Genomic DNA, 24,341 nt, shown 5'->3' with positions numbered 1-24,341 from the left:
TATTATAAACTTAGGTTTTTTTAAAATTCAATGAGGAAAAATAGCTTTTGTTGATTATACAATATGATGTCCATTAGTCTTTTAGAGAATATCCATTTATTTTTTTATGTTTACTTTTATATAGTTTGAATTTTAATAATTTATAGTTTATTTTAATTATAAATGATATGTTATTTAGTTATCTTCAATAAAAATTATGCCTTATAATTTTATAGAAACTCATGATGGTGTACAAGATATGGCATGCGATACTTTTATCAAAATTGCTATGAAATGTAGAAGGTACTTCGTTCAAGTTCAAGTTGGAGAAGCCATGCCATTTATTGAGGAAATTCTTAATTCAATGGCAACAATTATTAGTGACTTACAACCACAACAAGTATTTGAATATAATATAAAATAATAAATTGTTGTTAACAAGACTGTATCTGACTCATTTTTATAATTTTAAATTAAGGTGCATACATTTTATGAAGCAGTCGGTATTATGATTAGTGCTCAAGTGAATTCTAAAATCCAAGAACAACTAATTGATAAATATATGTTATTGCCAAATTTAATTTGGGATGATTGTATCAGTCAAGCTTCAAAAGTAATTATTATTTATTAAATTTATGATTGAATAAATTACATTTACTTATTGTCATTTTTTAGGATGTTGAGATATTAAAAGAACCAGAGTTTGTCAAACAATTGGGTAATATTTTAAAAACAAATGCTAGAGCATGTAAATCTCTAGGACATCAATATGTTGTTCAAGTAAGTTTATTTAATTTTTGATAAAAACACTTAAAATTTATTTTTTCTTCTTTCTTTTCTATAACATACTGTATAATATTATAGTTGGGAAGAATATACTTGGATATGTTGAATATTTATAACGTAATGAGTGCTAATATTACTGATGCCATAGCTACTAATGGAGATAGTGTTACAAAACAACCATTGATTAAAAATATGAGAGTTATAAAAAAAGAAACTTTACGATTGATATCTGATTGGATTTCTAGGTCTAATGATAATGCTATGGTATGTTAACTATTTGTAAAAAAACATTTATTGATCTTTTGATTGTGTATGTCACTTTATACTTTATTTTTTTTTTAGGTACTAGAGAATTTTATTCCTCCTCTTTTGGAAACTGTATTGGCTGATTACAGTAAAACTATGCATCCATCTGCTAGAGAACCAGAAGTCCTCAGTGCGATGGCAACAATAATTGACAAACTACAATCTGATATAACTCCAGCAGTGTCCAAAATTTTAGATGCTGTGTTCGAGGCCACACTTACAATGATAAATAAGGATTTTGAGCAATTTCCTGAACACAGAACAAATTTCTACCTTCTTTTACAAGTGAGTAATACAACTTAAATATTAATAATTTTTTGTTTTCATATTAATTTTTATACTTTTTTCAGGCAATAAATAATCATTGCTTTGTGTCATTCCTATCAATACCAGCCCCTCAGTTTAAATTGGTTCTGGATTCAATATTTTGGGCTTTTAAACATACAATGCGTAATGTTGCTGATACTGGATTATTGGTATATTATATAATACAAATTGACTATTATTTCTTTCATAAAATGTTTAACCCAAGCGTTGAAATTTAGGAAGATTTATATTGTATAAAAAAATGTTATAACATTTATTTTATAATTAATTTGAATATTAGTGTAAGACAGTAATATTAAAGTATTGATAAATATAAAGTACAGTGGAATCTAAATTAATCCGAAACTTTGATAAGTTAAATTAAATAATTTTCCCTTTTAAAGATCTATAAATAGAGGAAAACTATAGACTAATATTCTGTGTTCTTAATATAGATGCATTATAACAATTTTTATTTTTGATTTTATAAACAATTGATTAATGAAGTTTACCTTTTTATGCATGCAAAAATTTTATCACTATTTGATTGAATTTTGTTTTTCATTACATTCTTGATACAAATTATAATGATTCTAATATATATGAAAAAACAGGTTTTTTATGTACAAAGTTTCTGATGACACTATTAAGCTTTTTTATGATATTTTTTTATAAGTTGTTTCAAGTAGGTACTCTTAGTCCTTACATTGTCCAATTTTTGTTTAAGGTGAAAGGAGGAGGAAAAGTGTTGTATTTATATTATATAAATAATTACACTTTAATTTAAAACTGCACTGGCAAAGCTAAGTTATTCAGCTAATAACTAATATCAATTTATATTGGCTATATTTTTTCAAAAATCCTTGATAAGTAGAAATTCACAATAAATGAAAGAAAGTTCTTTTTTTCTTCAAACTTTAATTTATTTGGGTTCTATTGTTAAGAAAATAAAATTCATTATTAATGTTACATATTTGTATATTTTAGATTAACAAACAAAACTAAGAAACCAATCTATATTAAGAGTGTCTGAGTTAACCAATTTATATCTAACACATAAACTTATCTCACGAAATAGTCAGATTCTGATAGTATTTTTATATTTTAAAGAAATGTTATAAATTCAGTGCCACCATATCTTATAATTAAAAATTGTTAGAATGTTTTCCCTTTAATAAATAGCTGGCTTTGGCAACCAAAAATTCTTATTGGGTTTTATGTATACATAATATACAATTTAATGTCTTAATATTTGTAGGAATTGATAAATATTTTATTATATTTTTAATTTAATGAAAAAATTATAGTATATGTTAAAATATTCAACATACTAAACTTATTAATTTTTTCAGATATTGTATAAATTATTGCAGAATGTTCAACAACATAAGCAAGCAGCTCAAAGTTTTTATGTATCATACTTTACTGATATTTTACAACATGTTTTTTCTGTTGCCACAGATACCTCTCATACCGCAAGTAAGATTTATTCATAATTACTTTGCTAAGAGGTTAATTTCTAAATGCATTTATTTATTTAAATTTAAATTTATAGGTTTATTAATGCATGCACAAATCTTATCATACATGTTCAAATTAGTGGAAAGTGATAGGATTGAAGTATTATTAAGTGCACCGGGTGCACCTCCTGATGGTGAAGTCACAGATAAAAATGTTGCCTATGTTCGTGATTTTGTTGCATCACTGCTAAAGACAGCCTTCCCTCATTTGGCTGACCCACAAATTGCTCTTACTGTACAAGGCATGTTTAATTTAAATCATGACCTAACAGCTTTTAAAGATCATCTTCGTGATTTCCTTGTTCAGATCAGGGTAAGTTTATTATAAACATTATTTATTAGTTTTCTAATAAAACTAATATATATCTATAATATAATAATATAAGAATCTTTAGTAATTTTTAGTAAGGGGATTGCAATTTTTTTTTCTTTTATAAATATCATTTAATGAAACTTAAACAACAGTTATCACTCTCAAATTTCATTTTAAACTTGTTTTTTGATTATTATTTAAATTAAAATATTTGTTACCTTTTTTAGTTGATATAATAACTAATTTAATTAATTCATGATTTACTGATATCCATTATGTTATCTTTATCATGATGTTTTTTTTTAATTATTGGATGCGAAAGTTTATTGATTTTCTTTAATAGTTTTATTAATTAATATACTTATTAAGAAATAATTAAAATACACTTGAAGATTATTTTGTTAATTATAATTTGAGATAATATTTCATATTAAATTATTAATTTTTATTGATTGATAATTCTATAGTTTTTTTTTAAGTTAAAGTGTTTGTAAAAGATTGATAGAGTAAAGTATTTAATATACTCTAGATGTATTATTAAAGTCAACGAATATGTACTTGATCAAACACAATATAACTATTCATTCTATTAACTATTAAAAGTACTGAATTTTTTTGTTTCATAATAATTTATAAATTTGTATTAATAATGTTTATATATTTTGTACAAAATTTGAAAAATAAAATTAATTAAATGTTTGTGTATATTCTATTAGGAATTTACTGGAGAAGATATATCTGACTTATACCTTGAAGAAAGAGAACAAGCATTGAGGGCTGCTCAAGAAGAAAAGCGTGAAGTACAGAAGTCTGTGCCTGGTATATTAAATCCACATGAAATCACTGATGATATGCAAGACTAAAATTACATGAATATCGCATCACATATACATCCATTGGTTTTGTTACATATGGTTATTATTTTATTCTAAATCCATCCATTCAATGCAGAACATACATTTTTTTTAACAGCATATTTAGACGTTTATTCCTTATCAACAGTCTCTTTTGCTAATAATAGAATAATATGTATATTTCTAAAACAAAATCTAAAATGTTTTTGTAAGTTAAGAAAGTTTTATATTAAAAACTGAAAAATTGACTGGCTAAGAATATATGTTTAAGTTATGACTTACTCTGGTATCTGCTGCTGCTGTGGCTGTGGATTTTTAAGCCCACCAATTCTATTTATTTAGAGAAACTACTACTTAGTAAGTTTTTTTATACACATAAACAATAATAAAATTAAAAGATTTATATATATTTATATAAATAAATAAATATGTATTTTATATAATTTAAGCATAATTATTTATATATGTGTATATGTATATTATATACATTTATATATAAATATGTTTAAAGTTAAATAAACAGGAAAATAAAATCATAAAAAACCTAATGGTTTGATATTTGTAATTGTAAATAGTTCAGTAAAACATGTGAATCAATTTATTTTTTTTGTTTAAATTATTACAAAGTATGGTTGGGAAACAATTTGTAGTATGTTAAAGTTATACAATTTAATTATTATACAAGTTTTATATTAAAAAAAAAAAAAACCCAATTGTAAAAATAATTGTACAAATTTTTCTTTACTATTTTTATATGAAGTGAGTTGGAGAACTTAATCTAGCAGATTAGTATTAGATTTTTTTTTGTTATCTATTATTTGATAAGTTCACTGTAATTTGTTCCCGATTAGGTTCTAGATTTATTGGCATTTAATAAAGTTAAACTGACATCTTTTTGACAAATCGTTTATTCATTAATGTAATATATATTTGTTTACTATTTACATGTGTGCATCTCAATGTATAGCCCACTTATACATGTAATTATTTTTTTATCATAACATTCATAACAATTGAAAAGTATTGCACATTTTTTTTCAGGTTCATATTAGTTATATATATATTTACTAATTAGATATTACATTTAATGCTATTGTAAAAAGTATCAACTCTACTAATTTGAATATTGTAAATTGATATATTTTACAAAACTTGGTATAAATCATAGTGTCGTATTTCCATATTTTTAATGTTATCTACTCCAGGTCTTGTATTGGCATTAATAACTAATGACTTAACTGTATTGCCGTATTTTGTTTTTATAACTCAATATCAAATGATACACTGAGGTGTAATGTGTGCAATGGGTTTAAACTGTGTTTCACCTTCATTTTTGGTTGATTTTCTACTGGTATACATCCACAAAAATAACATTTTGTTGGCTATAATTTCATTTTTAATAATCAAACAACAATTTACGTAGTCTTAACTTAAATAATTATTTTTAAGCACAGAAAAAATTATGGTTTTATGATAAAACATATCAATATGAAATTGTACAGATTTTTATTTTTAACAGAAATGTGTATATTATTATCTAGCTTCCTTTTCATGAAAAAAAAAACTACTTTTAGATTATGAATGGTGTAAATAATGTATTGGTTTTATAACAATATGAACTATTCACTTGCATATTATATTTAATTTTATTACAATTATATGTTTTTAAGGTAATATTTTTAAATTAAATCCAATAATTTATTACTTTTTTCATATTTAAACGTTTTATAAACATTTTAAATTTATACTTTCTAGTATTATATTTTTACAAATATTCAAATAATATTTTCCGAATCCAATTTTATTTATTTTTTAAAATTAGTCATTAAGTTGTAAAATATTTTGTATTTCTAAAGGTTACCATAAATTCTGATTCACATTTAGATCTTTTATTCACGTGAGTTGTATTATGAAGATCTATAATTTTTGACGTCGTATGTGAGATGCAGTTTTGGTTTTTACGTTTTGCTAAAAAAATAAAAATAAAAAATAGTCATTTCTGGTTATTTCAGGAATTTATTATACAAATAGGTATTAACATGTATCTTATCATGTATACATTGTGACAGAGATGTGGGCTGCAGTCAAAATATATCCTAATTTGTAAGTATACAGTAAATCAACATCAAATTTATAATGCTCCAAAAAACAAAATTTCTGTCTATTTTGTTATACCCTCAAATTTTAGTTGGCTAGGTACCTCCTGTATAAAATTGCTTACTTAGTTTGACAAATCATGTTCTTAGCCAAGTTATGAAAACTAGTGATGGATCAACCCCCACCCGTCCATTGTAGTTATTATATTTTAAACTATTTCGTAGTTTTAACAATGTCTATAATTACGCCATTTTTGTATTCTCGACATCAAAAATCCTAGGTATCCGATCCTGATATGATAATAATATCATGTTTCGGGCTTTAATTTATTTTTTTTACTTGTTACCTAGTTTAACCTCATCACCGTGTTCGTCTCCGTTCACGGTACTATTACGACCGATAGCGTATTTGTTCGGAGTACTATTTTTCATCCTCTGGGAGTAACTCTGATCCCATTCTTTGCACAGAGACGCGGATAGCTGACTGACGTTGTGTTTTTGGTCGTATTCAATGAGTTTTTTCAAATCTAAAATTTTGTCGTGTACGTGTATTATTTAAGATACGCATCACATCAAAATATTAATCTTCTGTAAAATACCCGTACTCAGTACAGTTAAACTCCGCCAATAGAAAAGATCTATTATTTATTATTGCGTTTGTGTGCAGAATCTAGGATGTGTTCTATTCTGCCGCTCTCTCTTACCAAATTTATCTACTAGTGCGGCAAAACATATCGATGCAAAATAATACTGAAGCTCCAATATCGTAAGGTTAACAAAAAAAAAAAAAAAAAACCGGTCGGTTGCTTTGTATAATACGTGCATGATGCATCATTCGTGCCGCATTTAACGCCTCCCCGTATTCTATGAGTACCAAAACGCGTAAATATAATACCATTTTATTCATATTAGAAGTTAAATAAATTTTGAGTATTTTTTGTAAGCATTCAGTGTAATTAATTATGTTTGTTAGTATATAATAACTTATTTGTTCAAATGCGTTTTAATAATAAATATAAATGTATAGGATCATAGCCCATAGGGATGTATCTTATATTCATAGGATTAAACTATATTATTATTGTTATAAACAAACAATAAATATGGTTTCTATGCATGCCCTATGTAATATTGAACTGAAATATTATAAAATAATTTTTGTTAATTTGCCTAACAAAACTACAGAAGAACTGTTAAAAAAAAAAAAAACTACAGCATTCTTATACTTATAAATAATTGTTGACATATTGATGTAAAAAGGTATTTAATATTTATGGCTTTTACTCGAAATACTTTTTTTTTAGCGCTTTTAATGATAAGTAATTTTTAATTATTATAGTATCTTGTTTTTTTTTTTTTTTTTATTTGTAAGTTGGAATGACTTCTAGTTGCTGTAGGCACAATTAATGAAACACCATTAGAGATGTTTATTCATGGCTAAATACTTAGGTGTGACAGAAATAATACTAAAATCCGTTCTATAAGCGCGTTTATGAAATAATAAACAAATTTTAATTTATTATATGGTAATATGACGTCAGCCGGCAAGAATTTTTATCGGCCAAATTTTTAAACTAGTTAACTGTGATAAAAGTTGCTATCGGCTGACGTCATGACATGCGTATCACAGAGTTGCTGTCATACCTAAGTATTTAGCTATGTTTATTCATTTCCCCCTATTTATAGATGTACAATTTTAATTGCTATATTCGTGATCAAAATTGTTTTTTTAACATGTAAATGAATGCAATCTGGATAACATTTTTTATTTAGCATAGGTACCTCATACAGTATTCCTATTAATATAACGTAAAATATCTCTAACAAAGTATTATTATAAATTATAACTATCCATAAAATTATGTTTCCAGTTCACTCTTTTAGTCTTATGTACAATTCTATTGATTTCAGTTAAGTTACGTTTTAGTGTTTTACTGAGTGATCGAGTGGTATTCTATAATAACTATTCCTGAGAGGTCTATTTTAGATCGATTTCCACTCTTAATAGAAGTATTTTTTGTAAATGATACTACCTAATAGTGTTTTTAAACTAAATCTTATTAGGATTTTTGTTACAGCCAAAAATTTTTTGTGTAGGTAAAACCGAAAAAACTCCAAATGGTTTCACAAAATTTGTAATTCATCAAGTAGGTAATTCGTATTATACGACACATTCTAGATAGATATTTTTTATAGTAATTAATTTACGGTAAACATTTTTCTACTACTTGATAATATTGATACTTATGGATTTTTGAACTTTTTAAATAGTTAAATCATAATTAATTGTTTTAAATGTATTCTATTGGCTATAAAATAAAAACGATTATTATGTAATTTACACTAATAAAAGTAAAAATTATGTTTATTTAAAATAAAAAAAATGAAAAACACAGATCTAAATAATTTTATTAGTAACACGTAGTTTCATGATACGTATGACTCACTAGAATTGTTATGATTTTATTGTATAGGTGGTAGCCAATGAGGGAACATTTTAACCGATTGACTATTTTTTCTGGAGTATCCGCATCAGCTTCCATTTGTCCGCTTTGACTCTCACTATTCATTTGAAGGTGGCTGTATCGGCTCCTTTCAGATGTCAATGGTGTGGAAGTATCGGCTCTTAATTAACAAAATTTTCCTTTCCATCTACAAGCTGAGGACTGACTACAGATATGTTCGCCAAAAGGGCTCTTAACGAATAGTTAACCTCAGTGACTCGCACTCGCAGGCTGGGTCATAATAAAATACCTAGTACACTAATGTTACGCCGATTGCTCGAAATAATAACACCAAAAAATATAATATACGCGTTAAAGTTTTAACGTATAGTATAATGTATAATGTATATATTATAATATAATATAAGAATAATAATTGATAATAATAATAATAACAATAATAATACGCAAACTTTTAATAATATGGTTTATGTTCACAAATAGGACGTAATACGGCTATTAAACAGCGGAATGGTCAAACACCTGGAGCCAATATGGACTCATTAGAGCCTGCCGGGAGCCGATGCGGTATTATCCATTTTTTCAAATCTATTGTATGCCTGCCAGTTTTTTTTTTTTTATTGGTTTATATTGAATTGAACCCGTTGAACTTTGCACGGCGTTCGTTAACGGCTCGGTGCAGGTGTATATTAGTTCAAAATTACCAACCATAGTCGTATCGATTACTTTGTGAACACACAATTTATTATGAATGTGAAATCACAAAGTGTATGTAGAGTAATCAACAAAAAATCAAAAAAAAAAAAAAATCATAATCGATCGACTTAAGATTTTAAAAAATGTGGAAAGGTTATGAGCTTCAACAGTATACCTGTCGTAAAAATTCATGAGTGTTTTTTTTTCTCTTTAAATTGTTTTCTAATAATGCATTATTCGGGAATAGAAATACGTATTGCTCGGGAAATTTCGATAAATGGAATCATGACAAAAAATTAGTAATTGTATCAAAAGGAAATATGCGGTTTTTTTGACCAATCATAAACAAATTTTAATAAATAATATCTAATAAGCACAATATACATTTGTTTGAAAGACTATTCAGCTAACCTCCGCGCCATGTCTCCCGGATAACGTTTATAGGATAAAGGGTCACATCTCAAACAACCAAAAAATGTTTGTTAAATTCAATTCGACAACCCAAAAGTTTATTATACTAGTCAGTAGTCAATAGTAATACTAGTAATGCTTAATCAGTATTAATAACATTATATATAATATATATAATACGTCATATTATTTTGTTGCATAATGATATATTTATATATTCTAAACTAAGGGAAAAAGTTTTATAATATGGCGAAAATTTTCCAGGAAACTGAAAAAAAATGTTTTTTACCATAATATGCAATACCCGTGTATTCATTGGCGTACTAATTAAGGAAGAAGGCCGATGGGGGTAGGAAGTGGCTTAACCTCTATACGCTTTTAATATTTAGTCCATCCTGGATAAAATCCAGATCTATGCATGAAAAAAAAACTGTCAAGGATAACATTTTTAAAGTAATTAATAATTATAATGTTTATAATTTATTAATACTGTGGCTATAATAACAATTAATATAGATATAAAATTATCTAACGAGATTATCGGTTGGGTAATAGTATTTTATAAACATTTGCATTTAAATAAGGAGTATGCAATTACAAAATATATATTATATACACATTTTATCATTAAAATTTTGTTTTTAATAACAAGGGGAACACTTTTACTCTAGGTATGGTTTGTTTTGAACTTTGGTTTTTTAGAAATCTGTAGTCTGTAACTATTAAATCCTAGTTACGCTAATGTATATACCTTTTGAACATTCAAAACCAATAGGTAGGTACAGGCATATCTACAGCTATTTATTATTTATTTCAATTACAAATATATTTACGTACCTACTTCTATATATATATATATATATATATATATACTCGTATATGTTTATGTGCAATTAAGACGTGGAATGTGATTTTACAAAGAATCAAAACATTTTGCATCCCCAATAAATTAAAATTTCGAACTTTGTCAATATTTACCTTCTATGAAATCATTCAACAGACTGGGTTCTATGTGCGTATATCCCAAGATGTCTAAGTGCCTTTTCACTTCTTCTGTGTCAACTTCCATTTTGTAATTTTAACTCAATACTGACAATACTTGGGTACAATGTTTTATTTTATGTTTGTAAATTGTTTATAATAAATTATTAACGAATTGTTGTCAAGGCTATGCAGCAGGCAAAGACACATATATTGTTCGTATATTGTACAACTGTTTAATGTTGACTGAAGATAGTTAATAACATTACAGGTAAATAATATTTGTATATTTTGTATATCGTATAGATAATAGATACATTATATAGGTAATATATAAATGATGTAATAACGTGTGATTTATTGTTAAAACTTTCGATTGATATTTGATAAAATAAAAACAGGCATGAGCGTAGGTAGGAAATATTTTCGGAGGGGGTTTTGGTCTAGGTCTTTATTGATATTATAAAAATTAAAATTAAATATGAATTATTGGCTGCATCCGAGTTCCGTCCCATATATAAAAATTGAAATTAAAGGTATACTAGTTCCGTCCCAGCTTTTTTTAATGAACATACTAATTCCGTCCCAGGTTTTTCTTAATGGATAATATACTAATTCTGTCTTGCATCAAGTCTTTTAGAAATAAAGATGATATTTATTTCAGTTATTGCACCAAATAATCGAATTTAACAATATCCTATTATATAGAAATAAAGATAATATTATTTTCAGTTATCGCACTAAATAATTGAATTTAACAATATCATATCACATAGAAATAAAGATAATATATAATAAGATTTTAGTTAACGAAACAAAATAAACTTTTCAGTCGTTATTTGTGCGTTTACGTGTCATTTAATATAACTATTAAATATGGATACTATGTACAGTGAAAAAGGTAAAATGTTAATTATTAAAAATGAATTTAAATTTTGTTTTCATAAAGAATTGAATAATAATATTGAACGCTGGAAGTGTATTCAAAAACAATGTAAAGCATATATAAAAATTGGTAAGATAACTAAATTTATAATAATTAAGTTTTTATAATAAGGCATATAGGTACTTAAAATAATTTTTTACATTAGGAAAAAATAAAGGAATTGTCTTTGAAAATTTAAATCACAGCCATGATAGAACTGATGAAACTAATTTAAATCGTCAAAAGCTTAATAATAAATTAAAAAGAAAAGCTGTTGATGATATTTGTGAAAAACCAGCAAAACTTATTCATAAAGAACTTTCTAATCATGATGTTAATACAATTACCTCTAATGATATAGACTTAATTAGAAAAAAATATTCACCGTGCAAGGTCTTCCATATTATCAATGTTACCCACATCCATTGAAGACGTTCATGAATTATTGAAAAAAACGACGATATATACAAATAATGACGAAAATTTTTTTAATTATAAATGATCCAATTACACACATTATTATGTTTACTTGCAATACAAACTTATCTCATTTAAGTAAAATTAGTACTATTTATGTTGATGGAACCTTTAAATGTTGCCCAAAACAATTCACACAATTTTTTACTATTCATGGATTAAAAGATTCAAATAATTATATTCCATTAGTATTTTTTTTACTGCCAGACAAAACTAAAAACACGTATGAACATGCTTTTAAATTTTTAAGAACAGAATTTGATAATCTCCAGTTAAAATTTACACCAAAAACTATTTATGCAGATTTTGAAAAGGCTATACATAATGCCGTATATGCAGTTTGGCCAGAAATAGACTTAAGAGGATGTCGATTTCACTTAGGTCAATCATGGTTGCGTAAAATTCAAGATCTAAAATTGTCCACTTTTTATAGGAATAAAAATTCTGAGATTGGTAGATTTTTAAAGTATATATTTGGATTGCCATTTTTAACACCAGATGAAGTAGGTGATTTTTTTTGCGTCCGAAATGATGGGAATCAAACCAGTTGATAGAAAAATAGACTTATTTCTAGATTACTTGGTCGATAATTATATTTCACCTGAATCTACTTTTCCACCTCGTATCTGGGCTGAATTTTCGCATAGTACTTTCCGTACCACAAATAACTGTGAATCATTTCATTCTAAATTCAATGGAATGTTTTATCATGCCCACCCAAATATTTATCAATTTATAGAAGCTTTAAAATATATACAACAAGATTCCTATATCAAATTAAGAAGTACCATAAAACGAAGGAACCCTATATTAGCTAAAGAAGATTTTATTAAAGAAAAAATGTATAAATATAGTTCAGGTCAAATATCACGATTGGAATTTGTAAAAGAAATATCCTTTAAATTCAATCCAATTTCAAATTTTTAAAAATGTATTATATTTTTATTTTGACTATTTAAAAATAGTATATTTATTTTTATATTACAATATGCCTGTTTGACTAACTAACTGTTTAATATTTATTGATTTTTATTATTTATATTATTACGATTAATTATAATTAAATTATGAAGATGTACTCTAATATTATGAATACCTATATTTTTTTGTAAATATTTTATAACAACAATATTATACATATTATATTTTATTATTATTTTAATTCTTCTTTTTTTTTTAACCGGGACGGAATTGGTATGTGTCTTTTTTTTAACCGGGACGGAATTGGTATGTGTCATTTTTTTAACCGGGACGGAATTGGTATAAAAAAAGGTTCTCGGGACGGAACTCAGATGCAGCCGAATTATTTATTCAGTTTTATCTTTAATTTCAGGGGGGGGGCTGTTTGAATACCTCCCCCTTACCTACGCCCATGAAAACAAGTATATTTTACTTCATTATATTATGTATAATTATTATTGTTTATATCCTGACGATTTTTCAGTGCTTAATACCTACTATTAAAAGTCAGAATATTCTAATGGGTAAATTAATAATTAAAATTTATTAATTAAAATAATATTGCAAATAAATACTCATTTAAATAAATTTATATTTATTTTAAGCTTCTTACAAATATAATACATTATACAAGCTTAATATAGTTATGGTGTAGGGGAATAATAGTATATATTTACATAGATTAACATAGAATAAAAATATTAGTGTAATACATTCATACATTTGGGCTCATAGTTACATTCACGCCCTCCCCCCCCCCCCCCCCACAAAAAAAAAAAAAAAAAAAAAAAAAAAAAAAAATCCACTCATTATAATATAAGAAACTAAATCGATAACAAAAATAATCACGATATTTGAAATTATCAACAGCAACAATTATTAAAGTATTTAAAAATTTTTACAACATTCACGAACGAATTTCATATATTATGCAGTATGGAAAAACGAAATTTATTTCTCTATGTAACCGTAGACATAACAGCTGTCGGAACACTCGGAATACAATCAAAAAATTATCTATCATTTATCCGTTTTTAATCGTTCTTATCGGCGTAAGCCCGTTACTAGGTTCCGAATTCGATTTGATCGATCACAATTTTATATCCATGGCGGTTGCTTAATTTTCTGACACTAGCACAGTCACGATTTTCTAATTAAACATGCATCTATGATGGCTTATGGGAACACTCGGTTTGTACACGTATAGGTATTTCGTGTTGATTTATTATAGAAAATAAACCGATATTTTGTCTTTCAAAGTCTCAATTATTTTCTTTCGCGGGTAATCGAGTTTACTGATTGTTTTAATAACGATGTTATTACGTGAGTACCTATAAATAGTTAATATTCTGATTGTTACCTTGTTACTCAATATCGACTATTATTCGTTATATGCCGTACACTAAAGCGACTCATGCGTATAATTTTACATTTTATTTTAAAAATATTGTCAATGCAACTAATAAATATACATGTCCATATAGGTAATACCTAGATAGCTACTAGCTACCAAAGTAGGTTCAGTGGCGCAGGAACTATTTTTCAGGAAGGGGGGCAAAATGTAAAAAGCATAATAATTACTATAATATATTTATTTGTGTGTTATTAACTGAAAACCTTCTTTAATATATTTATACCTGTATATATATATATATTGTTTACAAAGGCAGTACCTATATGATAATATAAAATACAAGAATTATTTAAATGTATTAAAGAAATTATAGTTTAATATTAATACATTATATTTATACATTTATACATTGAAACAAAACAGAAAACATATTTACTTTAAAACTGAAGTTATATTTAAAATTAACAATAAATTAATAACAAAAAAAATTTAATGAATTTCACATAGAAAATTATTAAATTATATAAAAGTATAAAAACAATTTAGTATAATATAAACACATTTATATATTGAAGTAAAACAGATAACATATTATTATTATTAATTATTACAAATTATTATTTACTTTATAACTGAAATGATATTTAAAATTAACAATATATATATAAATATAAAAATTAAAATTAAATAAACGTTACATATCAACATTTAGAAATATTTAAAGAAAATTGATACCTGAAATATTAATGAAAATTTCCAAATGTTGATTTTCTTTGTGAAGTTCTAGAAACAAATTCTTTGGCAATTAACTTCAAATCAATTTTTGCTGTCATTGACTTATGAACATGTAAAATCATCATATGAGTTAATCTCTTTTGGGTCATTGTGGACCTCAAATATGTTTTTAATCTTCTCAATGCACTAAAAGAACGTTCTGCTGTCGCTGCGGACGCTGGTATTGTTAAAATTAATTTAATAAGTTTGGTGATTTCAGAAAACAAAGTATCTTTTGCATTTAAATATTCATTTCTCAAAATATTAATAATATCTGAAATAGTAGTGGTAGATACTATAGATGGCAACATAAGAAGCTGTGCATGAAGCTTATTTACATCAAAATCTTCATTCATATTATTTAAACAATTATTAAGTTCTTGGTGAGTTTTTGTTTTTTTATCTACAAGTATGTTTTCTAATTTAACCAAGTTTTTTAGACCTTGTTGATTAAAACGTCTATCAATTTCATTTATTAAATAGTCAATTATTTCAAACATATCTTTCTTCAGTTCACATATTGGTGATAATTTTGTAGAAGGGTTATTTGTATATTGAAGTCGTTTTGGTGTCTTTTGGATGCGTCTATTGTCTTCAAGTGGTTCTAATTTACATAATTCAGCATGTAAATTCACGGTATTTAATATCTTTTCAAAATTTTCATTAGTTCTGAATGATAGTAATGTTTTCTTCAATGTATCAGCAGCTTTAATAGAATCAGATGCACAAAATTTAGGATTTTGTAACACTTTTGCTAATTGTTCTACTGGACCAAAGATATGTATTGCAATAGTCAAAAAAAACATTGTTTTGAATTTTTTTAATTTTTTCACATATCCTCTTAGTGTTGATTTTCTATCATCTGCTATGCAAACACTTCCTGAAAGCATTTCATCCAATGTTTTTTTGAACTCTACTATAATTATCTAAAAATCTTATTAAACTTTTAACCCTTACAGACCATCTAGTTGGACAAAATGGAAGTAGGTTTTGTTTTATACTATCCAATTTAGACGAATGATAACATGGCTCTAATACTATATTTTCATAAATACTTTTTCTCTTAGCAGATTCAAGAATAGCATTTGACACATCTCTGACCATAGTAAAAATATCACACATGGAAATATTTTTTCTTGCAACTTCTTGTAATGCTAAATCCAATGAATGATTACTACAGTGTACAAAACAACTTTTGGGTTGAACATCTTCAATTAATTTTTTGACCCCATTCAATTTGCCCGACATATTAGCAGCTCCATCAAAACAATGACCTCTTAAATTTGATGTAGATAAAGTAAATCTTATTAAAATATCTTTAATCGTGTCAAAAAATGTTAACGCTTTACTATCAGGTGTATTATATAAACCAGTAAATAATTCATGAACTTCAAAATTTGAATCGACATAACGAATACACAAGGAAAATTGTTCTGCAGAAGAAATATCAGTAGTTGAATCAGCAATTATAGAGAAATACTCTGATGTTTTAATCGATTTCACAAGTTCACGCTGTACATTTAATGACATTATTTCTAATATTTCATTTTGAATATCTGAACTAAGCCAGTTGTTTTTTTGTTGTATCCAATTTCTTAAACAAGGAACATCTAGAGATCTTTCTTCTAATAAAGAAATAAAATTGCCATCATTATTAGAATGTCCTCTGATACTTAATCCCATCTGACTAAGGTATCGCAAAGTACTTATTATTGTTAATAAAGCAGTAGATGCATTTTTTTGTTCTTCGATTTTTTGTTTAGACAACAAAGAAATGACTGGTAAATTAGAATTGATACTTAAAAGATAATGTATAGAGTTAACATGCATTTTACTGTTTTCATGGGAACGCAATTTTTCAGATGCTTTTTTCCAATTTTTAAAACCATCTACTATAAAAGATAACTCGGTGTGTTTATTTAATTTATTATTTGTCTTGTGATAGAATGAAATACAATCAAAACAAAATGCACGATCTTTAGATGTATCATAATGAAGCCAGGTAAACGTTTCAAACCACTTTGCACAAAATGATCGGTTTTTGTGTTTTGGAAAAATAAAACTACTTGATGGTTGATTTTTTGTTTCAATTAAAGGAAGAATGGGTTGATTACTTTTTTTTGAAAATGAAGATATTGATATAACATTACTGATATTATTTTGTGAACTCTGTTGTAACTCTGACTCCTGAAAAAATAGTGCCCATTTCAATATACTATATACTTTTTCTGAATTTAGGAAAAAAAACCCCATACCAACTAAATACATAATAATTTGTTATTACTATAGATATTATAATAATATAATATAAAAAAAATAATACACCTAACATTGTTTTTCATAAATGATTAAATTATTTTATTATATTACACTATTATTCACCGAATTTATTATAATAGGTACTACATTTATTTTATTAATAAGGTAACTATTAAACTATAAAAAAATACATCTAGGATGTGGCATTAAATAATAACTAATTAAATTACAGCTAAAATAATATAATATTGACTACATACTAGGTATATATACAATATACATTGATATTATGCTAAAAAAAGTGTTACATAATTACCTATTGAAATATAAGCTTATTGCTTAAAAATTAAAAATTATAAAATGTACACGATGTACAATTGAATTAAAAAGGCTTACCTTTGTGTTTGATTTTCTAATGACAAATTTGTCCATTTTAATTTTAATAAGATTAACATACACGAAGTCGTAATATTGGCCTCTCGCGCTCTAATGACTGTTGTAGTGCTGTCTACTCTACAGTCTAGTCTCTAATGTCTAGTGTCAACTAGTAATAAAATCCGCTTGCGCTTAAAATATTTAATAAACACCGTACAACCCATAAATAATCTAATAATATTATAATAATAAACAACATAGTTCGCTGTTAGAACACAGGGACTGGTGGAATTTCCCAGTAATTTGATAAAGCAGCACTCCAAACAGAGAATGTCTATTTTTATTTTTATAGTTTTAAATAATTCAATATTATGTATTATCATTGATTATAAAATATACTACAAAAAAAATAGTATAGTGTTAGTGTATACTTGTATTTATAATCAATGGTATATTGGAATTATGTTATAATAATAAATACTATCGTACGCATTCACGAAAATGAGATCAATTTTGAATACTTAAATTTAATACGTATAAATTAAATGTAATTTACTGCTATGGTATACGTTTTAATGTTAATGTGGTTGAGGTGGCAAAATTATACTTTTGACCCCCTTGGATTATATCTGAGGGGTCAATTGCCCCTTCTGCCCCCCCTTCTCCGACGCCACTGAGTAGGTTATTCAATAAAAACAGAGCAATAAAAAAAAAAAAAACAATTCAATAAACCGATGGCCGACGTAAACTTATATATTTTATTAATACTGTACAATATTTAAATTATTATACTAAAACAAAACTATACATCATTTATAATATTTTAGGTTCAATAGAATATTATTTGCTGTTGAGTGTCTTAAGTAAAATTTCTTCGTTTTCAAAACGATAGTTGATAACTCTCTTTTTTTAATAATATCACTGCAAACACACAAATATGTAAATAGTTAGGTAGTTAATGATAAGTTGTATAAGGTTTGGTTTTCGATCTATCGTAAGACGAGGTATCACCTAAATTCACGTCATCTCTGTCGTTCTTATTTTCCGTTTCTGTTTTGAAATACAATTTTTCGTATGTGTTACTTAACTTGCTGGTGACGATTATTGTTAAAAGTGCAATGAAAGCAAACATGAAAAACATGTCGGACTGGTTTCAAAACATACTTGACATATTATTATGGTATCGTGGGTATAAATTAAAGGATATAAAAATTGATTACCTACTTTCTTTTCAAACGCTATAAATTTGTTGATAAAAATTACAGTTAAATTCCCTAGGGCTACGCAAAAGTACCACATAGATATTGATACGGTCTTTATTGATTCGGGAGTCTGAAAAAAATTCAATTAATACAATTATTCGTTTAGTTAATGGAAAAGAATAACAGATATACAAAAAAAAAAAAAAAAAAAAAAAACAATTAAGTTTGTAGATGCGTTTTTTTATGCTTTTCCGCGTCCCCCTTGCTAGCAATAACTAAGAAGCTAAATTAATTTTTTTTAAAGGATAGATTATTTAATAAATTTAAATACATATAGCAAATGTAAACTTATGTAACGTCCAATTTATAATACAAATAGATGATTTATATTTTTGTTCGTAGTAGTTGTAATCTTGTAAATAAATTATTAAAACAGTAAAAAAAAAAAAGAACTTACAAGTCCTTCACCCTCTTAAATTTTGTTACTATTATTAATTTGTTCTTATTTAAGTCTATCGATTAATGTTTATGTAATTAACAATCGTTAATTATGTGCATAATAGCTAAGTAAATCGTAATTGTTTTTAAAAAATTTTTATTTACTTCTGAAAAGGAAAACGATAATCCAGTCATGGTAAAAAGTGTTTCGCCAAATGTAATACAGATGAATTGAGGCAATAACCATTCTTTACTAAAAACACGGGTCTGTAAAACCGCATTCGATTTCAATTCCTAAAAATATCGTATTGTGTATCAAAATATGTATAGATAATAATCATAGTGACATAGGACTTAGAGGTTATATATGTAATACATACAGTATTCATTAAATTATTATCATATTCATTTCTATGTATACAAACAGAATTGGTTTCAAGTTTTAATACGTTCATTGAACTCGGTTTTTGTTTTTTATCCATATAATGTATTGTTAGTGTATACCTTAAAATTGTATTTATTAAATGTTTTTATTATTTTTTTGATAAATTATTTGTAGCTATAAATTTATAAGTTATGGAAAACTAGCTATTATAATTAATAATGTTAACATTTACTATCTACATATTTTTAAAGAAATTGTACCCTCCACTAGTTAGGTACTTATAAGTTGGCAACATTGAAAATAAATAAGTAATTATATATTATCAAAATTCTTTAATGATTCTTGTAATTTTTTATTTTCAACGCTTCGTAAAATATTTAAGAGTTTAATAATAATTAATTTGGAAAATAAATAATTTTAATTAATTGATAAAAACTTCTATGAGTTTTAATCTCATTTTCTTCTATTTCTTAAAGTTATATTGTTTTAATTTACTTACAAGCCAGAAGGAATTTTCAAAATTGTATTATTTTGAAATTGAGAAACGGAATGTGATTCCTCGAAAATCGTTATCTTATTATTAGACATAGACTCGAGTGTAAGATTTTTGATGCGTGACCATATTTTGTCATTTTCATTTAATGGAACAATTATACTATTACAAAACAGATTACCCCAATGAAAAATATTAGTTTTTTTTTAATAACCATGTACAACTTTACTGAATTATGTATGGATGCTTTTTTTTCCAAAGTCATGTTCACATTTTCCGGCACAAGCACCGCTGAAGGCGAGTTAAATAAAATGTTATCTTCCTTAAATAAACTATTTTCCGTCAATAATAATATAAATGACTTCTAAAAATATTATACATACACGAATACAATATAATAGAGTTAATTCGATTTTTAAGAGTAAAAAATGTTCTGTTATAAAAAGGGATTCTTTTAAAAGTTTGTAAACATTTTTGGGCATTTATTTTTATTTTTTATCTTTATAAAATGTAAGTTTTACCTTATCTAATAATAACATATTTTTTAAACTACTTATTTCTAAGCAGAATAATTTCCCTAAAAATTGTTATTTATAAATATTTAGTTTATTGGTAATATGTATTTTAGATGAGCGGATTAGAATGACCCAAAGCACTGGAGTAAATACCTCACAAAATACTATTTTGAAAATAGTGTATACTACTCTGATTCATTGGAAAGTAAAATGTATACTACCATTTAAAAAGCAAAAATTTAAAGACTTATAACGAAAAAACAAAAATGTTTTTTATATTCATATTTTTTTGTAATTTTACGTGACTTAAAAAATATTTCTAAAAATATTCAAAACATCCGAAATAACGAGTATTTATTAATTTACTATTAAAAAAACGAATTGTATAATTTAATATAGATAGGTAAATGACATAAGTTATTAACATTATTTTCAATAATGCCTGACTCTACTTTAATTTCATATTATATCTTGTGAAACCTACTTTAACTATTCCTTTGTCATTTATAAATGTTTGGTTTTTTTCTTTTTGGTATTTGAATTTTTATAGACTGTTCATTCATATATTCTGAATTTTTAATATTATAATCCAAAATAAAATATCTAGTTGCGTTCAATTTTCGTAAGCTTAAATTTGATAGCCATATGTTCGCTGGACGTGTTTTCGTGTAATATGCGTTTGCATTATGTATATTTTCATTTTGAATATTATTCTATAACACGGTAGAATAAAAATTATATAATATTATTAATTAAATAAAAAATACAGTTTTCCAGAATATTCAATCATTTATAGGTAAATTGGTTTATGTAATTTACACACCTCTAAACATTTTTCGAGGCATCCGGCAAAAATAAATGCTATACCAGCAATACCACCACCAAGTAACATTCGTTTTATAGGATACTTAAATAGTTTATGGCTCTTCAAATAAGGATAAACTAGACGGTCCATAAATCGAATAGTGAATAGTATAAGCAAGGGATTTACCACTTGTAGCATGTACACTGAAAATGGTATGCCAAACAAATGGTCGCTTGTCCTTGATGCTTGAAAAATCCAAGTTGTGTGCTAAATCAATAGATAAGAAACTTATAAAATTAATATGGATACAACTTGCACGATATTATTTACTTGTTGATCGAACAAGCTCCAAAACATTGATAAAGGTATGTATAGACAAAGTATGTGTAATGTTTTCTTCGTGTCATTTATAATTTCGTTTGAAAATGAAACTTTTGCTAATTCTAACCAATGCTTATTTTCTGTCTCCTTGCTGCATGATGTTAATCGTTTCCACAAAGAAAACTATGAACAATGATACCAATATACTACACTTTAGTGATCATTATCATTGCATATTATTGGAAATCGGTAAATTTTTTTTATTAAATTTAAATGTTTGAATTAAATGAAAATATTCTAAAAAGTTAACTTACTAAAATACATTTTATCATTTTGGGTAGAATATTAGTAAGAGATTTTTTGTAGACGTAGTACGAGTTTCCACAAATAAATACGCCTAAATAAAAAAGTATTGATATTATTTTGTACTTAACAATTATATTGTAATGTTTTAGTCATAAAAATAACATATTTATTTAAAAAAATAAGAAAATTATATTAGTATAAATTAATATAAATTAAATTTAGTTTTCTATAGTCTACATCAAATAAGACACATACTGATACACTAATCAATAATATACAGTTAGCTCCGGTTTTTGAAAGCTGTCTTTTACTGTGAGTTATGAGATAGAAAACAAATATTTTTCAAATCAATTGTTTAGTTATAATATAATAATAGATGGCATTTTTGCATAAGTTTAAAAAGATATAAAATTGTTTAGTGTAAATTAGGTACTAATTTATTATTTTTCTTTGAATAAAATCGCAAAACACTTGTGAAGATATCTTTAATTTTAAGATATTTCTTTTTGCATGTGAATATCATGTACCATTTATTATAATATAATTATATATCCATTTTAAAAAGTTCAACTACGAGAGATTCAAAATTATATAGTAATGATAATTGATAATTTATATACTATTCGTACTAAAAGGGTACCTATTATATTTTGACGTTTCGCCACCTATATCATATTTTTACTTATTTCTAATTATATAAGTATGAATAAGGTATGTATATAGTATTGACCTACTACCTTTTTAATTTTCTAAGTAGGTTATAATTTACATCACAAGGCTCTATGTTTACTTATCGAAATTGTCATTGTGATAACCACCAGTCCAAATCTGATGGTATATCTGTTGATATTGTGGCCCTTGTACAACAGGATTTTGTGGAAGATTGGCGAAGTAATCATTCCGAAGAATACGCCTAAGTGTATGGAAAAGTAAAATGTACTGAAGAATCCATGTACCTGTGTTGAGGTTACGTTTTGATTATTTCCAATGAGCTGATCCATGCCAAATGCTGCGATACAGCATTTTATACCACCCACACCAATTGAAACAAAAACAAGACCGTATAATGCCATGAAGCTAGAGAATTAAAATACGTTTACAATTAATTGGTTAACTGAATACAATAAGTTTTTAATTCAACAATTAAATTGTAAATGTATTATTGTTAATAAAACTCGTTGAATAGAATTTGTCGGTTTTTAAGCGATTTTATTTTATAGTAAACAAGTACTATAATTATAACATTTGATTTAAAATATGCCAAGTCACTGATATTTAAATTTAACAGTGTTTTATACACAGCTAAATGGTGTGACAGCAATAATACTAAAATATGTTCTATAAGCGCATTTATGGAATAATAAACAAATTTTAATTTATTATATGGTAATATGGCGTCAGCCGGCAAGAATTTTTATCGGCCAAATCTTGAAACTAGTTACAACTGCAAAAAAGTTGCTGCCGGCTGACGTCATGACATGCGTATCACAGAGTTGCTGTCATACCTAAGTATTTACCCATGGTTTTATAAATATTATACAATTTTATTTTGAAAACAATTTAAATGAAAAAATATGTAAGTATATTATATAGATTAAAAATAATTATGACATAGCATCTGCTTAGCAGGTTAAAATTGTAAATACATGTTTATTATATATATTAGATTTTGATATTTTTTTAAATAGCATTAATTTTTATATTTACTTAATTAACATTGAATCTTTGATTTGAATAGTTGACCAAAATAAAATTAATGTTCCAACCCAATACACAATTGAAAATGTGAAAATGGTTCTAAAATACAAAAATATTTTTGTATATTATAAATTCATGCAGTTATACTAATATTTTTATATAATGTATTTGTATTATTAATATATCGTATTATAATTTATAACTTTAGTAAGATAGTAAACATAATAAATAATCACGTTGAAGAATTATTAACATATAATTAATAATTTATAAAATCTTAAAAATAAACAAATAAAAAAAATACAAACCTACGCGTGTTGTACGAGTAGATATTATGCTTG

The 24,341-nt window shown here is 25.6% G+C and overlaps 3 protein-coding genes and 1 pseudogene across 3 annotated transcripts; 1 reads left to right on the top strand and 3 right to left on the bottom strand.

Annotated features, from left to right (window-relative positions):
• Positions 1-215: 215 nt before the first annotated feature.
• On the top strand, positions 216-4,463 carry LOC112602798 (exportin-1-like; the record flags this gene model as incomplete). Its single annotated transcript, XM_025351120.1, is given in 9 exon segments — positions 216-379; positions 458-592; positions 655-759; positions 844-1,029; positions 1,108-1,356; positions 1,422-1,547; positions 2,730-2,856; positions 2,933-3,210; positions 3,927-4,463. Coding segments are annotated over 9 exon segments (1,517 nt in total), but the record flags the coding sequence as incomplete, so codon positions are not given.
• Positions 4,464-4,540: 77 nt separating this feature from the next.
• Positions 4,541-10,801, bottom strand: LOC112602797. Its single transcript, XM_025351119.1, has 4 exons — positions 10,711-10,801; positions 6,498-6,687; positions 5,926-6,025; positions 4,541-5,446 (listed from the first exon to the last, which is right to left on the bottom strand). The coding sequence occupies exons 1-4, from the start codon at positions 10,799-10,801 to the stop codon at positions 5,324-5,326; spliced, it is 504 nt and encodes a 167-aa protein (XP_025206904.1). The 3' UTR covers positions 4,541-5,323.
• A 5,293-nt stretch (positions 10,802-16,094) lies between these two features.
• LOC112602800 (zinc finger MYM-type protein 1-like) lies at positions 16,095-17,963 on the bottom strand. The gene is made up of 2 exons (XM_025351121.1): positions 17,859-17,963; positions 16,095-17,390 (listed from the first exon to the last, which is right to left on the bottom strand). The coding sequence occupies exons 1-2, from the start codon at positions 17,892-17,894 to the stop codon at positions 16,095-16,097; spliced, it is 1,332 nt and encodes a 443-aa protein (XP_025206906.1). The 5' UTR covers positions 17,895-17,963.
• A 711-nt stretch (positions 17,964-18,674) lies between these two features.
• On the bottom strand, positions 18,675-24,099 carry LOC112602799 (annotated as a pseudogene).
• Between the last annotated feature and the right edge of the window lie 242 nt (positions 24,100-24,341).

The sequence above is a fragment of the Melanaphis sacchari genome, unplaced genomic scaffold (assembly GCF_002803265.2).
Source record: "Melanaphis sacchari strain LSU unplaced genomic scaffold, SCAv2.0 Contig902_pilon_pilon, whole genome shotgun sequence".
In the NCBI taxonomy this organism is placed as follows: Eukaryota; Metazoa; Arthropoda; class Insecta; order Hemiptera; family Aphididae; genus Melanaphis; species Melanaphis sacchari.
The sequence above is the reverse complement of the archived record's forward strand: the minus strand, read 5'-3'. Positions and strand labels throughout refer to the sequence as shown.

Bases quoted from the DNA above. Each gene is read 5' to 3' on its own strand.
- LOC112602797 (XM_025351119.1), bottom strand. From the start codon at position 10,801: ATGGAAGTTGACACAGAAGAAGTGAAAAGGCACTTAGACATCTTGGGA. The intron at 6,688-10,710 runs GTAAATATTGAC...ACAAAATTTTAG, and splicing joins GTTGAATGATTTCATAGAAG to ATTTGAAAAAACTCATTGAA. The intron at 6,026-6,497 runs AAAAAAATAAAT...TTTAGCAAAACG, and splicing joins GTTAAACTAGGTAACAAGTA to TAAAAACCAAAACTGCATCT.
- LOC112602800 (XM_025351121.1), bottom strand. From the start codon at position 17,894: ATGGACAAATTTGTCATTAGAAAATCAAACACAAAG. The intron at 17,391-17,858 runs GTAAGCCTTTTT...CTATTTTTTCAG, and splicing joins TTAGAAAATCAAACACAAAG to GAGTCAGAGTTACAACAGAG.